This window comes from Octodon degus, unplaced genomic scaffold (assembly GCF_000260255.1).
Source record: "Octodon degus isolate 3935 unplaced genomic scaffold, OctDeg1.0 scaffold00046, whole genome shotgun sequence".
In the NCBI taxonomy this organism is placed as follows: Eukaryota; Metazoa; Chordata; class Mammalia; order Rodentia; family Octodontidae; genus Octodon; species Octodon degus.
This window is the reverse complement of record NW_004524622.1, coordinates 12,396,003-12,412,347: the sequence shown is the minus strand read 5'-3', so window position 1 is coordinate 12,412,347 and position 16,345 is coordinate 12,396,003. Positions and strand designations below refer to the sequence as shown.

The following is a 16,345-nucleotide window of genomic DNA, read 5'->3' as shown; positions in this document are numbered from 1 at the left end:
CCATACTGATTTCCATAACAGTTGCACCAGTCTACACTCCCACCAGCAGTGGAGAAGGGTTCCTTTTTCCCCACAGCCTCTCCAACATTTGTTGTTGGGTTATTTCTTTATGATAGCCATTCTTTCTGGGGTGAGATGATATCTCAATGTAGTTTTAATTTGCATGAAATACCTGATTTAGAAAGCAGAGTCTTGGAACACATTGAGAATTCAGACACAAACAAAGTGCCAATGTACAACCTGCAGGCCTACGTGGAACACCTCAAGGGCCACAACGACAAAGCTCTACAGAGCCTGTAAGATGCTGAAGGCCTGATCCAGAAAAGACACGCTGACCAGCCAGACACAAAAAGCCTGGTGACCTGGGGCAACTATGCCTGGGTGTGTTACCACCTGGGCAAGTTGGCAGATGCCAGGATGTACCTGGACAAGGTAGAGAGCACTTGCAAGAAGCTGGCGAGTCCCTTCTGCTTTTAGATGGCATGCCCTGAGGTGGACTGTGAGGAAGGATGGGCCTTGCTGAAGTGTGGAGGACAGAATTACAAGCGGGCTGAGGCCTGCTTTGAAAAGGCCCTGAAAGCAGAGCCCGAAAACCCTGAATTTAATGCTGGGTATGCTATTGTCGCCTATCGCCAAGATTGTGACAGCAGTGTAGTCTCCCTAGAACCCCTGAGGAAGGCCTTGAGACTAAATCCTGAAGATGGATATCTCAAGGTTCTCCTTGCCCTGAAGCTTCAGGATAAGGAAAGGAAGCTGAGGGAGAAAAGTACATTGAAGAAGCCCTGAGCTGCAAGGCTTTCCAGGCCAATGTCTTTCCATATGCAGCCAAGTTTTACAGAAAAAAAGGTTGTGTGGACGAGGCTCTTCGACTCTACACGCTGGCCTTGCAGGCATCACCCAACTCTGCCTACCTGAATCACCAGGTTGGACTTTGCCACAAGGCAAAGATGTTCCGAATGAAGGGGACAAGAACCAGGGAGGAGAGAGAAATTATTGACAAATTGGCTCAATTAGCTATAGGTGAGTTTCAAACAACTATAACCGACAGGCCCACATTTGAGATGGCTTATATTAATCTGGCTGAAGTGTATGCAAATATAGGTCAGTATAGAGAAGCAGAAGAAAACTTTCAGAGAGTGTTCCGCATGCAGAATGTTGTAGATCACCTCCAGCAAGAGCTGCATTTCCGCTACGGTCGTTTCCAAGAATGGCACATGGAATCTGAGGAAAAGGCCATCACCCATTATTTAAAAGGTCTCGAAATAGAAGGAATGTCCTTTGCCCGGGATAAACTGCTAAATGCTCTGGAGAAATTGGCTAACAGACGAGTTCAACAAAAAGTTTGCATTGTGGAAAGTCTTGGCCTTCTTGAGCAGGTCCACAAATTGAAAGGGGACGTGAGTGAGGCCCTGCTATGACACGAGAAGGCTCTGAGGCTCACCAAAGAGCTGAATCCTATGCTTTGAAGGACAGCTCACCAGTGCCAGTGTCACATGTTCCTTATTGAATATAACAACAATAGCTTGCAGTTCCTGCTTCCAAAAATGTGCGATGCAGTGAGCACAAAGCAGCTGAGCGCTGCACACCCTCTCCTGCCTGCACCCTTCTTTGCTTTCCATTATGCGTAGTGTGGCGGGGCACCCCCTTTGCACCCCTGCTCTTGGTGGCCATGGAGGGGGCATGCTGCCTCGCACGCCTGTGGGCATCTAGACTGAGCACATCACGTGCCTTGAAGATCTAGGTTTGCACAGCTCTCTCCCTCAGTCTGTTGGGATACAGCGCAGAGGACACTTCCAAAGCAAAGCTGTCTTTTTATGAATCCAAAAGCTTTGATTGCAGAAAGATTTAAGGATGTAAAATAAAAGAGGGAAGGTATGAGTTGAAAGAAGGAAAGTTATTCAAGAGCTCCCTGCAGCATTCTAGCCCGGAAATCAAAGTCCCCAGTAACTTTGGTGGCAAAGATCTTGTCACAGGCCTGGGCTAGAACCTTATAATGAAGGCGATTTTACTTACGGGATTCCTGCCATTGCTGTCGCAAGGATCTAGATAGCCGAAGTGCAATGCTGGCCATTTATTTACAGCAAGTATGATTTTTTTTAAGAGAATACAAAATAGTTTTTTTTAAGTAGCATACCTCCAAAACATGACAAATAAAATAGAACTTCATCAAATAAATCAAGAGGAACTCAGCAGTGGTTGCTGTATTGCATGATGTTGTCTTCAAATTAGTTGTTCAGATTACCAGATATAAGCATGTGAAATTAGGGGGAAAAGTTATAAGAAATTTAAAAGGACGAGAAAAACGAGAGAGAAACTTAAACACTGATTTACATTGATGTATGAGTGCATGATGGCATCAATTCCAGTGCTGCTGATTTCTGCAGGTCTACAGAGGGGAGCGATCAAGGCTGGAGCATGATATATTACTTTCGAAGGGGGAGAATCCTGTTTGAATATGCAAGCTGAACCTGACCCAAGTAGTTTTGTGTCATTTTCAGTTGAATATTGTGTAGTAGAGTAATATTTTTTTTCTTAACACCCAAATACTTGCTCAGTTAAATGTAGTGATACCAAAATTATTCTGAGTCTATTTGAATGATATTTAAAGGGCATGTGTATTCCTTTGAGGCAGAAGATTATGCCAAGGAGACTAGAAAAAAGGGCATGATGGTGACGGAGAACTGTCAAGCCACAGCACAGAACAGGTTCACTGTCCTGGATCTAATACCAGAAGGGGATATAAAAGACAGTGGCATTGCGTTCATAGGCACTGCGGTCCTCCTACTCTTAGGGGCACGCATCCTCTATGTTGGGTGCATTTTTATTCTTAGTCATTCCACTCTTCACTTTCTCTTTCCTTTTTTTCTTTCTTCTTTTCCTTTAAATAAAAACATATATTCAAGTTCACTGATTGTCCCATTGGTTCTTTGAACAGAACAGCAAGACCTTGAGGCAGTGGATGCCACACCATCCCCCCAATGCTATATTGTTTCGATGTCGGAATATATACAACCAACATACTGTGGGTAGCCCTAGGAAACCTGGAGCAAAATACAGAGTGCCCTTTCTAGTCCTCATCCTTGTTGCTGCCCAGGAAGTTTGTATTTGCAATCCCATGGGAAATTTATTCACCTTTTAGTGAGTTAACTCCAATCTACCCCTTCCAGCACAACCCATAGTGGAAATAAAAACATTCAGGCATATTTGTTATGATGGGGACCTAAGAGGCCTACTTCCAGCCTTGATGATGGCTTCTGGAACAAAGGCTTCTTTCTATCCACGGTCAAACCTCGGTTCTTTTCACTGGTGACGAAAGGAGTGGCCTGGGTATGTGAACGCGAGGATGGTGGGAAGCAGGACAGTGCTGTGAGCTGGGCTGGGCAGCAGGCCTAGAAGCACCTAAAATCTCTGCAATATGCAGAGAGAAGGGTATGCAGGAAGAGGCAGCTGCACAGCACAACTGAGATAGTGTCTAATGTCTTGGGCATGGTGCTTCAGCTCTGAGGTGCGATGTTTTGTGCCCTGGAAGCCACAACCTCTTGAGGCTCGATTCCAGCAGACAGGCATGGAGCAGGGCTCTCCACCTCGCCTCGGCCTGGTTCCTGCATGTTTCATTTGGGAACTTTAAGGGGCTGGGTAGAACACTGCCCTGGTGTCTTTGCTTCAAGGACTATAAGTCAGCATCTTGGCTGGACCAGTTTGCATTGCTTAAAGCCAATTGCAGGAACAAGGAAAAGTCCTTGCCAGCTCAGCACACACTACATCAACACATGGAAATAGGGCCAGGCTAGGCCAAACGAAGACAGTGGCTCTCCTTCAGGGAGAGTTGTCTGAGGTGGGCCTCTGCAGCAAAGAGAGATGCGCAATTATACATAACACAAAGTCTTAGAAAAGCAGGAGTATAGGGAGAGGCATTTACTTCTGTGTATCATAGAATTAGAAGCTTGACTTATGTCACCTTGACCCCATGGAGGGGGGAACTGGCCTGGCTGAGCCACTCCTGTGACATATGGGGGAAATATACGGGACAATCATTTCACCTTTGTTGATGGGAAATCAGGAAGCCTTCATTACATTCAGACGCAAGGTTGTAGCAATCCGTGCATATTCACCTTTCTGGGTAGTTAGGTGTAACTCAGCTCACCGGAACTCCTGGAAATCTTGCCACAGCACAAGCACTTGTGGGGGAGATTTGCCTTGAGTCGTACAGTGTATGTAATTGAGAAATCCGGGGAGCCATCTATATAATTCTTGGGGAGCACACACACTGCAGTTTGAGTTGTCCCCTTTACCAGTCTGAGTGTAGCACAGCTCTGATTGTTGCTAAACTAAGAGCTGCTATTCCCCACCACTGGCTGATCTTGGCAGCAGAAAGAAAGAGGAATTTACCAGCTTCTTGGCCAAGTTCCCCACAATGTAGTAAAGGCTTCCAGCTAGTCACTACCCTGCCAATATGACAGGTTTGGTTACACAAAATTCCCTCCTTACTTAATATTGAAACATTTACATCACACTAGGTAGTAGAAGAAAGACATGCTTTGCTACAAACTGACTGTGAATATGTAAGGGAATATTAAGGAAAGCCCTAAAATGAAGTATTTTAAGTAACATCATCTCTTTGATACCTAGGAGTGCACACAGCATAATGGGTTGATGAGCGGACCAACTTATCAGAGGCCCCAACACGAACCATGTAGAGCCAGGGAAAAGCAGAAATAACAGAGGGCCTAGAAGAATGTGAGACTATCCACATCCATTCAGATAAAAAGTGTAGGCCCGGGGAGATGGCTCAGTAGGATAAGCGCTTGCCTGGTGAGCACAGGGTCCTGAGTTCAATCCCCAGTACCACAAAATAAATAAACAAATAAATAAGGAAGAATAAATTAAGTTACATATGTTTCATTGTGTGAAAGGAAATGGAAACAATACTAGGGACAACAGTAAAACCAAGATTTATGCATACCTTATGTGGGAACCATGTCAATACCTTGTCAAATACATATTTCTGTTTTACAATTAACCTTAGAAATGCAAATTAGAACAAGAACCTTTTTATGGAAATAAGGCATTATGGGGAACAACAGCAAATCATGACCGGTATTATTGCTGCTGCCATTTGCTCACTGATTGTCAAGGAATGGCTCTCGATAGTTTCCTCGGGGCTATTTCTTACCAATAGACACAAAACTGCCTTTTAGTAAATGTTACCAGACATTACATTGGAAAAAGATATAATGCTTTAAACCTGTATACATTGTCCTTTGAAAATATTTGTTTAGGTAAGTAGAAAATTGTCATTCTAGTTTTTATTCTTTCTTTTTTGTGTATTTTATGACCAGGTCTACAGGGTGTTCAGGGTCTCACTACTAGATCAGATTCATAGTGATCCACCTGTTTACAGCCTCCCAAGAGCTGGGATTATAGGCATGCGCCACCACTCCCAGTCTCCATTGCTGTCTCAGTGCACCCTGAGGTGGGGAGAGGCCAGCACAGCAGGCCTGGAGATTGAAGCCCCAGCCCCTATGCCTGTTTGTAGGTGCTTTAATCTGCTGAGCCATTAGGCTGGCCTTTTAGTTTTTATTCTTTATATTTTTATTAGTACTTGTTTTTAGTATATAAGCTGACCAACCATGCGTGATGAGTTTTTTCAGTTATTTATATTGATTGCCTTTTATGAAAAAATGATGGGTAGAAATGAGTCAGTGAATATGTATATAATAAACATAATAATAAAAATTGTACAAACTAGGAATCTAAAAAGAACTGATGGGTTATATGTGTGCACCATCTCCCCATGGTGAATGTAATCATTATGTACTGCAAACACATATTAATAAAAATAATTATTAAATAAAATACTGGTTTTTCAATAGGCCACCCATCACTAGGTGCTGTCCTACGCGACCTACAGCAGGCCAGTAACCCCTTTGAGACTAGTAGCCCCTAGTGATGGCCTTGGGTAAAACAGAGGCACCATCCACTTTGTGCTGCTCGTGGGTGTGTTCACTTTAAAGAGGTTTGGAGCATCAGCGTCACTAACTGCAAGACAGGAGCAGGGTACCACAGAACAAGACCAACGCAATTCAGAGCAATGACAAGAAAAACTGTGCACAGTATGTAGCGCTTTAGGAAACAGAGAAACCTGTTGTTTTGTATCTTTCATGTTTCTTGAGATTTTTATGAAACTTGATTCCCAAATAGGAGATTTCCTCATTTATTTATATTCAAGTTTTAGTTGAAGCCAGAACAGCTTTCTTAAAAAGAAAAGAAAAGAAAAAAAAAACTATTCCATTACTTCTTTCTTAAAGACACAGTAGGTAAAGTTTTTTTGTTTGTTTGTTTTTTTGTTTTTGGTTTTTTTTTTTTTTGGCAGAACCGGGAAATGAACTCAGGCCCTTACACTTGCTATGGAAGTGCTTATTCTACTGAGCCATCTCCCTGGCCCCAGTGGGTAGCTATTTGAAAGGCAGAATTATTATTAATCTGATGACTGAGGACAATAATGATAATATTTGTAATAATCACCTTTACTGACATACTGATGTGGTCTAGTTTGTTTCTATGTAATCTCACATCCACTAACTGCTGTTGAGTTTGAGTGGAATGTGAATCAGGGTGAAACCCCATACTGGAACAATGGAAGGCTTTCTCTTCCTGCTGCTGCACTTGGTTTTCTCCTCCTGCACACACACTCAGGGGCTAAAACAATTTCTCATGTTTTGGTCTCTATCCTATAGAGCAAGGTTTTCAACTTTGCATTTCCCACTGAAAGTTAAATCATTTTAGTCACTGAAGTAAACTACTAGTAGACTGGTTAATGGAAACAAGTACCTATACCAGTATCTATCAAAATGTTTAGACATGAATTTGCACTCAAAGAATGAGCTCAAAAATGAGTGAGATAAGTGAAATCTGAAATATTCCTTGCACAGAAAGAAGGAAAAATGGACAAAGAATTATCAAAGAGAATGCAGGGCACAGAAATGGAAACTAGTTTATCGATGACTATTTCTGGAACTAGATGGAGCCCTAGAGAAAAATATGAGAGTGTAACCAAAATACACATTTTCCTTGTTTCCTTATTTCTTCTGCTCAGATGATAAGCTTTAACATAGGTGGGAAGGCAGTTGTGGTCAACGTTTGGATCTTGTCTTAACAGGAATGAGGATATTATTGCAGCACTCACTGATGGCATCTTCTAGGGAAAAACAAGACAATAGGAAGGAAAATTTGACTCATCAGGCCTCTCATCAGTCCTCTCAACCTGTTAACAGACCAATCTTTCATGTATTATTTTTGAATTGAACGCCTTTATTCCTCACCTTCACTGCTATATTGGTTGTGTGTCATCTCGATGCTACAGGTAACAACCAGAGTGACTGACTTCACTGGGAGGACATCTCATATGTAATGGCAGAACTCCTACACACAGAGAAGGCCACCTAGAACTAGAACCAGGTCCCAGAGTGTCCTTCTGTGCACTTGTCCAGAGGCCACACACCTGCTCCCACATGAGGCAACAATGGGGTCATGTGCGCTCTAGGAAGAGCACAGCTGTGACTCTGAATGCTGGCCTGCAGCTGGGGTTCTGTGGTCCCAGTGCACAGCCACTGGCAGCCTCATTTCCAACACCACTGAGTTCACCTGGGAAACCCAACAACGCCACACTTGGACCTGCCCTGTCATTCCTGACCAGAGGGCCATGGAGAAAAGGCATCTTCAGAAATTTCCATTTTCTGTCTGTCATGGTTTTCTCTCAGCCCAAGAACATGACAGACTCCTCAGGTTGTGAAAAACATTCCTGTGTTTTTATTATTTTCAACACACAGAAAACAAGGGCTGACAACCTTGCTCAAAAAATATGTATGACACGCCCAGTGCATCTAGTTTAGCTTTTCAGGGAAACAAGTCTAATAGTCTCTTCTCAGTAAGGCACTCCCCAGTGATTACCTGTGGCTGCGCTGAGTTGCTCTGTGGGTGTTTCTGGGAAGTGACCCCTTCAACACATGTATCAGCAGCATGAGGCAACTGCCAGACCTTAGAGAAACAGATCACAAGGCCACAGCTCTGATGACCCAAATTTGTCTTCAGCATCCAGGCTCAACACAAGGGTAGATCTGACCTTTAACTGTGAACTCAGAAGATCCCATCAGCATAGAGACAAGAGAGACAGACTGACATGCTGCCCAAAAGCATTTGTATGAAGGCGATGATTGTGCACAGGTGTGAGAGTCACTGCTGGGCATTCAGATTGTCTTTGATGGCTTGAAGAGGGATAATTGAGACAATAAGAAATATTGTCATTAAAAATTGACTTACTCTGTTTCAAGACTTGAAGTGTTGCTCAGCTTTTTTTTTTCAATACCAAAATACCTGAGAATATTCATGTAGAAGAGAAGATTGACTGTGGCTCACAGTTTCCAAGGGTTCAGTGCATAGGTGGTTGGCTGGCTCCATTCTTTTGAGACTTGTAATGAGGCTGAGTCTCATTACATCTGGAATGTGAGACAGTGGAGTCTGCCTGCCTCACGTTAGCCAAGAACCAGTAACATAAAGAACAAAATGGAAAACTCCATGACTTCCAAAATGATACAAATATAGAATTGAATGAATTAAAGAAGGCAATGTAGGTGATTCAGGAGCAATCCAACAAAGAGAGTTTATTGAAAAAAACAAAATATTGATAGAACTGAAAATTAAAAGTCAGGCTAGCAAGATAGCTCAACAGTCTGAAACGCCTGCTTAGGCAAGCATAGGCAGGCACAGGGGACAGTAGTTTGATCCCCAGCACCACATACCCCAGCAGTGCCCCACCCCACAGAGTGGGCTGAGCTGGCCAAGAAAAAAAGGAAAAAGAAAATTAAAAGTCAAACAAAATAGACCTCAGTAGAAAAATCTGACTAAACGTTAGACCTATGCAGTAAAAAGAATTTCAGAACTTAGAAGTAAAGGTGAGGATGTAGTTCATGTAGAAATGAATAAAGAAAAAATAATGCAAAAATAACTCAAGAATTCTGGACTTAGTTAAAAGACAAAACTTGTGACTCCATTGGTATAGATGGAAGAAACAAGATTATTTATGCTATTAAATAAAATAATATTTCCAAATTTCTCAAATCTTGAAAAAGACATGAACATCTAGGAATAGGAAGCATTTAGAATAGCACACATGCATAAGCAGAACACAGGCTCCCTGCATCATATTATAATTACAATGGTAATCATACAGAACAAGGACACAAAACTGAAAACTGATGAGGAGAAACACTAAGCTTTTTTATGGGCGCAAAGCCATCAGAATATCATCAGACTTTCCAATGGAAGCATTAACGGCCAAAATGAATCAGATTTTAGTCCACAAGGTAAGCTTAAAGAATAAAATAACTTGAGCTCTCACTGCCATCTTGGATCCCCGCGTGTGTACCTAATCTCAGCTGGTCTAACCAAGACCCGTTGAGCGCCAGCCCTAGTAGCCCACACTGCCCCATATCTACTCCAACAAGATGAAAGAAACTCCCATGAACAGGAAAAACTCAACAAACTGGAGGCACAAGTACACATTGGTGGGAAAGGAACTGCTTGCAGAAAGGAGAAGGTGGTTCATAGAACAGCCACAGCAGATGATAAACAACTGCAGTTCTCATTAAAGAAGTTAGGGGTCAACAATATCTCTGGTATTGAGAGGTGAATATGTTTATAAACCAGGGAACAGTTACCCACTTCGACAACCCAAAGGTGCAGGCATCTCTGGCAGCAAACACTTTCACCATTACAGGCCACGCTGAGACAAAACAACTGGCAGAAATGCTACCCTGCATCTTGAACCAGCTTGGTGCAGACAGTTTGACTAGCTCAAGGAGACTGGCTGAAGCTCTGCCCAAACAATCTGTGGATGGAAAAGCACCGCTGGCTACTGGAGAGGAGGATGATGACGAGGTTTCAGATCTTGTGGGGAATTTGGATGAGGTTTCCAAGAGTGATGCAAACTGAACTAAGGCTGCTTCTGAAAAAGACAACAGTAGGAAGAAATTCCTGGGAGCTGCTATTTTATATTATGACTGCTGTTTAAAATTCTTTTTGTTTATGAATCTAATAAAATCTAGATCTCTAATAGTTTTTAAGACCAAGCCCCATGAGCACTGCAGCTCTTTTCAGTTTTTGCTTAAATACAATTCATTCTTTACAGCCTATTAAGCTGGAGAAGCCTAGAACTAGAGTCTGAAACAAAGATTAATAAAAGAAATAAAAAATAAAACAACTTGAAATAAATTCTTGCATCTTATCATAACAAAGTGAAACAAGAAATCAACAAGGAAACAACAGAAATTGTACAAACACATAGTGATCAAAAGATTCACTTTTGATCAGTCACCAGATAATTGTGAAAATTCCAAAAAATATCTAGCATCAAATGAAAATGAAATTTGTCATGACAGAATCTCTGGGATACAGCAAAGGCAGTTCTAAGAGGGAATGTTATGGCTCCAACTGCCAAACATGAGCAAGATCTCAAAAAAAGAAAAAAGAAAGAAAGAAAGAAAGAAAGAAAGAAAGAAAGAAAGAAAGAAAGAAAGAAAGAAAGAAAGAAAGAACCACTAAACTAATCATGCACTTCCAGATCTTAGGAAAACAAGAACAAATCAAAATCATATTTAACAGGAGAAAATAAATAAACATAGGTGAAATTTGTAAGACAGAAACTAGAAGAAAATAAATAGAAATGAAATAAAAAAGAGGACACTTTGGAAAAATTAGCAAGGTTGAGAAATCCTGAGACAAACTAATGAAGATGAAGAGAAAAGACCCAAATCAGTACAATGAGAGACGAGTACCAAGACTCCACTGGAATCCAGAGGGTTGCTAGGGACTATCTTGAAAACCTATGTTCTCATAAACTGGAGTATCTAGAAGAAATGGATAAATATTGAGGCACTTGCAACCTATAAAAACTGAATGAAAAGGATATAAAATCTCAGGAAGATTAATAATAAGCAATAAGACTGAAGCAGTAATAAAAAATGTCCTAATGACAAAAAGGACAAGACAGATTTACAGCTGAATTTTTTCAAACCTTTAAAGAAGAACTAACATTATGCTCCTTATTAAATAGAAAGGGAAGGAACACTTCCAATCTTATTGTATTCATTAAAACTCAATGAAGACGTGAACACAGTCACAACAGAACAACTTGAAATAAATTCTTGCATCTTATCATAACAAAGTGAAACAAGAAATCTACTATAGACAAATGTTCTTTATGAGCATAGATGAAAACAATCCTTAAAAATAGTTCTAAACTAAATTCAATGACACACTGAAAAGTCCTGCACCATGATCCAGTTGGGTTCACTCCAGGCTTGGAAAGGAGTTTCAACAGGCAGAAACCAATAAACATAAAGCACCACTAAATGGAAACAGGGATAAAAGAAATCACACAATCCTCTTAATTGATGCAGAAAGGGCCTACAAGTAAATTATCCTTCATTATAAATATCTCTACAAAGACTAAGTATTGAAGGATTATTCCCCAATATAGAAAAGGCTATTTTTCACAAACCCATAGCCCAGATCATTCACAATGGGGAAAATGTAAAGCATTTGCTCTCAAATCAAGAACAAGAAAGTCCCCTTTCAACACTCCTATTCAGTGTAGTTTTTGAAATTTTAACTGCATTGATTAAAAAAGAGAAATAGTGATATAAATAGGACAAGAAGTCATATCCCTGTTTGCAGTTGACACGATTTTTTAACAATGTATTTAGTAGAGGATCTCACTACACAGCTCCAACTGGTAGTGATCCTCCTGCTTTCAGTATACCCAGCGCTGGGATTACAGGCTTTTGCCACCAAGCACGAACTCACCTGCTCAGCGCGCCTGGGGGTGGGACCAGTGCAGTGTGTGGTGTAGAGGATCAAACTCGGGTCCCTGCACTTGCCTAAGCAGGCACTTCGTCACCTGAGTTATCTCGCCAGCCCTCAGATGATGTGATTTTATACTTAGAAGATCAGAAAGAGGGCCGGCCAGAAAGAGGGCCAGCCAGATAGCTCAGCTGACTAAAGCGCCATCTTCAGCAAAGTGCAGGGCCTTGGGTTCATTCCAGAGTGCCATGATAGCCCCAGCCCCGGGCATGATGAGCTGGTGACTGAGAATGGGTGTGGTGGTGCACGACTGTAATAGCAGCTCTTGAGAGGCTAAAAACAGGGGGATGACTACCAGTCTGATCTGTGTAGCAAGACCTTGTAGACCCTCTACTAAAATATATAAAATTAATAAAAAAAAAAAGAAGATCTGAAAGACATTACCAAGAGACTGTTAGAGCTGATAAATGAATTCAGGAAAGTAGCAAGATATAAAATCAATATGAAATGCTCAATAGCTTTTGTATATACAATAATCAATCAGCTGGGAAAGAAATCAGGGAAACAATTCTGTTCACAATGCCTTCAGAATGTTAAATTCCTTATGATCAATGGAACCAATGAGATAAAAGACATTTATAGTAAAAATTGATACTACCAGAAAATGAGAAATCCTTACCAGTTCATTGGAAGAATAAGTACTCTTCACATAACTATAATACCTTAATGTCACAATCTGCAAGCTCAATGCAATACCAATCTCATTTTTCACAAAACTAGAAAAAAAAATCTAAGAATGTTTTTGGAAATACAAAATATACAGAAAAACTAAAATTATCCTAAGCAAAAAGAATATGGCTAGGGCTGAGAATTTAGTTCAGTGGTGCAATACCTACCTGGCAAGCCCAAAGCCAAGAGTTCAATTCTCCATCTAAAAAAGAAGAAAGAAAGAAAGAAAAAGGAGTGAGACTGGAGGCCTCACAATTTTAGACTGTACTACAAAGCTGTGCTAATAAAACAGCATGATACTCGCATAAAAATAGATATAAAAGAGTGGAACACACTAGATTCTGAACAATGGAACAGATTAGAAGACAGAGAAACAACACATATATCTAATGTATCTACAGTGATCTGATTGTGAAAAGGGGGCTAAAAATCTGCACTGGAGCCTCTTTAAACCCTAGTGTGGGCAATATCCATTTGTAAGAGATAGGTTCTTTTCTCTCTTCCTGTACAAAGGCAAATTGAAAATGAATCTCAGTCCTGTGTAAAGGACCACAAGCTTTGGAACTGTTGAAAGAAAACATAAGGAAACAATTCATAGCCATACACACAGCTAAAGACATCCTCAAAAGGGTTCCAATAGCAGAGGAAGTAATAGCAAAAGCAACAAATGGAACTACATCAAATTAAAATTTCCTGCTCTACAAGGAAACAGAGAATGAAAAGGCAGTCTACAGAATGGGGAAAAATCTTTATTAAGTACTCTCCTAACATATGTTTAAACCTAGCATACACAAAGAACTAAAACAAAAAACGAAAAACCTCAACACCTCCAACAAAATAAGAATGAAAAAGTCCAGTCAACCACTGGTCAAATAAATTGAACAGATACATCTAAAACAGAAGTACAAATACTAATAAGAAAATTATATATACAACAGCTTAAAGCATTAGAGCATTGCAAATCAAAACTATACTGAAAGCTAATCTCATGCTAGACTTAGAATTGTTATCATCAAGAACACAAAATATTTACTTACACACATAAATGCTGCCAAGAAAACAGGGAAAGGGAAATCCTTCTGTATTGCTGCTGGGGATATGTAGAGTCACCATGGAAGTCACTGTGGAAGGTCCTTACAAAACTAAGAATGGAACTACTGTTTAATCCAGATATACTGCATTTGATAAGGCCACGTGAGCTAAAGGCAGTACACTGTAGGCAGCACTGACACACCCATGTCTACTGCAGGGCATGAGTCACACAGTAGTCAAGATCTGGAAACAACCTCCATGCCTGTGGAGAAATAGATAAATAAAATGGGATGTAGAGCACTATTCTGCTATAAAGAAGAAAACCTTCTGTCATTTACATGAAATGAAATGGATGCATATGGCAATCATCAGCTTTAGAAAACCCAAAAAGACAAATGTTACATCTTCTCCTTAATATGTAGATTCTGAAAAAGATGGCAAGAATGTAGAAGAAAGAGTATTACTAGAAAAGAGAAAAAGAGCCAGCCAGATAGCTCAGTGAACTAAAGTGCTAGCTGAGGTAGGCACAGGGACCGGGGTTTGATCCTGGGGCATGCTGAGGGGGTGATTGATCCTGGGGCATGCTGAGGGGGTGATTGAGACTGGATGTAGTGGCACATGCGTGTGATCTCAGAGCTTGGGAGGCTGAAAACAGGAGGATCACTACAGGTCCGATTTGAGTAGTGAGACCAAGAAGACCATATAGTAAAAGAAAGAAAAAGAAAAAAAGGAAGGAAGGAAGGAAGGAAGGAAGGAAGGAAGGAAGGAAGGAAGGAAGGGAGAAAGAGCGCTGGGCCTAGCCACTGGCCCACTTCGGTGGGGTGCAGCTAGAAGCAGCAGCTAGCCCGGCAGACAGATGGGTGCCAGGTGAGGCTGCATGACGAGCGTGGTAGAACTAGATCCAGTGAGCAGTGAATGTTCACCTTGACTAGCTCTATATGTTGTTATCTGAGATCTAAACATCAATATCTAAGCAACGTGGAATACAAAAACCATGGTTCAATACCTCTCATCTTGGTCTCCTAAATGTGTACTGCTCCTAATGTCTTATAAATTATTATTACTCTCTCTTTAAAATACATTTTTAAAAAAGCAAAGATGATAAGAAAAATGGTTTATTAAGAGCAAGCATTAATAGGCAATTATTTGTCCAATCTTGCAAAGCTATGTCTTCTAATCTGAACAACAGATTTGATGATAGAAATAGGTAATATAGCAGGCATTGTTAATTTTGCTATTCTTGTTTTGAAGATCTGTAACATATCTATTGTATGCTACCCTGCATTCTGTCTTTGTTTCGCTATTTGTTTCTGCTATTGTTTTCACTCTTCAAAATAAAATAAAATAAAATAAAATGTAAAAAAGAAGAGAAGAAGAATTAGGGTGAGAGGTAGAGGGAAGGGAGAGGGAAGTGAGCACGAGCAGACTGTGCAGTACACACTGCAGCCAGCTCAGTGTGAAGGCTACAGGAGAGGGAGGGACGAGGGTGACGGGCAGTGACATGGATCAGCATACTCCCGGAGGATGTACCACTCTGCCAAATTAAATCCCTAAATCTGTACTACCAATAAAAGGATGGGAAAAGATAAAGAAACTAGCTTTTCTGCAGGCAACAAGGTCACAGTCCTGTTGTGTGTGGTTTTCAGCAAGCTGATGACACAGTTTAGACCAAAAACAACGGCCTTAGAAAAGATGGGGTTGGGGCCGGGGAGATGGCTCAGTAGAATAAGCACTTTCCTGGTAAGCTCAGGGACCTGAGTTCAACTCCTGGTTCTGCCAAAAAAAAAGAAAAGATGGGATTTTAGATGGTTCACCTTCCTTAGTAAACTGCAAAGGGATGTTTGAGATATTTCAAAAGAAATAGCTCAGCATACTCCAAAGAATAATGGTAATAATCCATCCCAAATTGCATCATTTTTCATGCTTTCCTGTAAATGAAGAGACTGAGGACTTCCTCAAGAGAACTGTGTCGCAGAGGAGGGAAGACCTGGAGCAGTGAAGACACTGAGTCTGGGTTTCCGAGACAGAGAGTGACCCGTGGTCTCCACTCACGCCATCAAATGAATTCACACTCACAATGGCCATCATGAGTGCTTGAACCCAGGCTGAGTCCAGGCGCAGAGGGAAGTCACCTGAGAATTTCTGAATACTAAAGTGGGATGCCCAGGCATAGGGCACTTCTTTAGAGTTGGATGAGTCTTAATCAGTGCAATTGTTAATAATACCAACACTTGGAAGGCCGAGGCAGGAGGACCACAAATTGGAGCCCAGTGTGGGCAACTTGAGAAGGATTTTTTTTTTCCAGAACCAGGAAATTAACTCAGGCCCTTGTGCTTGCCAGGCAAGTGCTTACTCTATTGAGTTATCTCCGCAGCTCTTGAGAAGTTTGTAAGACCCTGTCTGAGAGAAAAAGACAGAGACAGATAGACTGGCAACAGAGACACAGAGTAGGAGAGAGAAAGGGAGAGAGACAGACAGAGAGAGAGACAGAGACAGAGACAGAGACAGGAGGGGGGAGAGAGAGAGAGAGAGGGAAAGAGAGAGAGAGAGAGAGAGAGAGAGAGAGAGAGAGAGAGAAAGAAAGAGAGAGACAGAGACAGAGACAGAGAGAGACAGAGAGAGACAGAGAGAGACAGAGACAGAGACAGAGAGACAGAGACAGAGACAGAGACAGAGACAGGAGGGTGGAGAGAGAGAGAGAGGGAGAGAGAGAGAGAGAGAGAGA

General features: G+C 41.3%; 1 protein-coding gene across 1 annotated transcript in view; it reads left to right on the top strand.

Moving 5' to 3' along the window:
- Positions 1-1,597, top strand: part of LOC101568148 (interferon-induced protein with tetratricopeptide repeats 1B) — a 10,352-nt gene extending 8,755 nt beyond the window's left edge. The window contains 2 exon segments of the mRNA XM_023716227.1: positions 161-739; positions 742-1,597. Of these exon segments, the coding sequence (XP_023571995.1) occupies positions 161-739; positions 742-1,466 (1,304 nt within the window). The 3' untranslated portion in view covers positions 1,467-1,597.
- Positions 1,598-16,345: the final 14,748 nt, after the last annotated feature.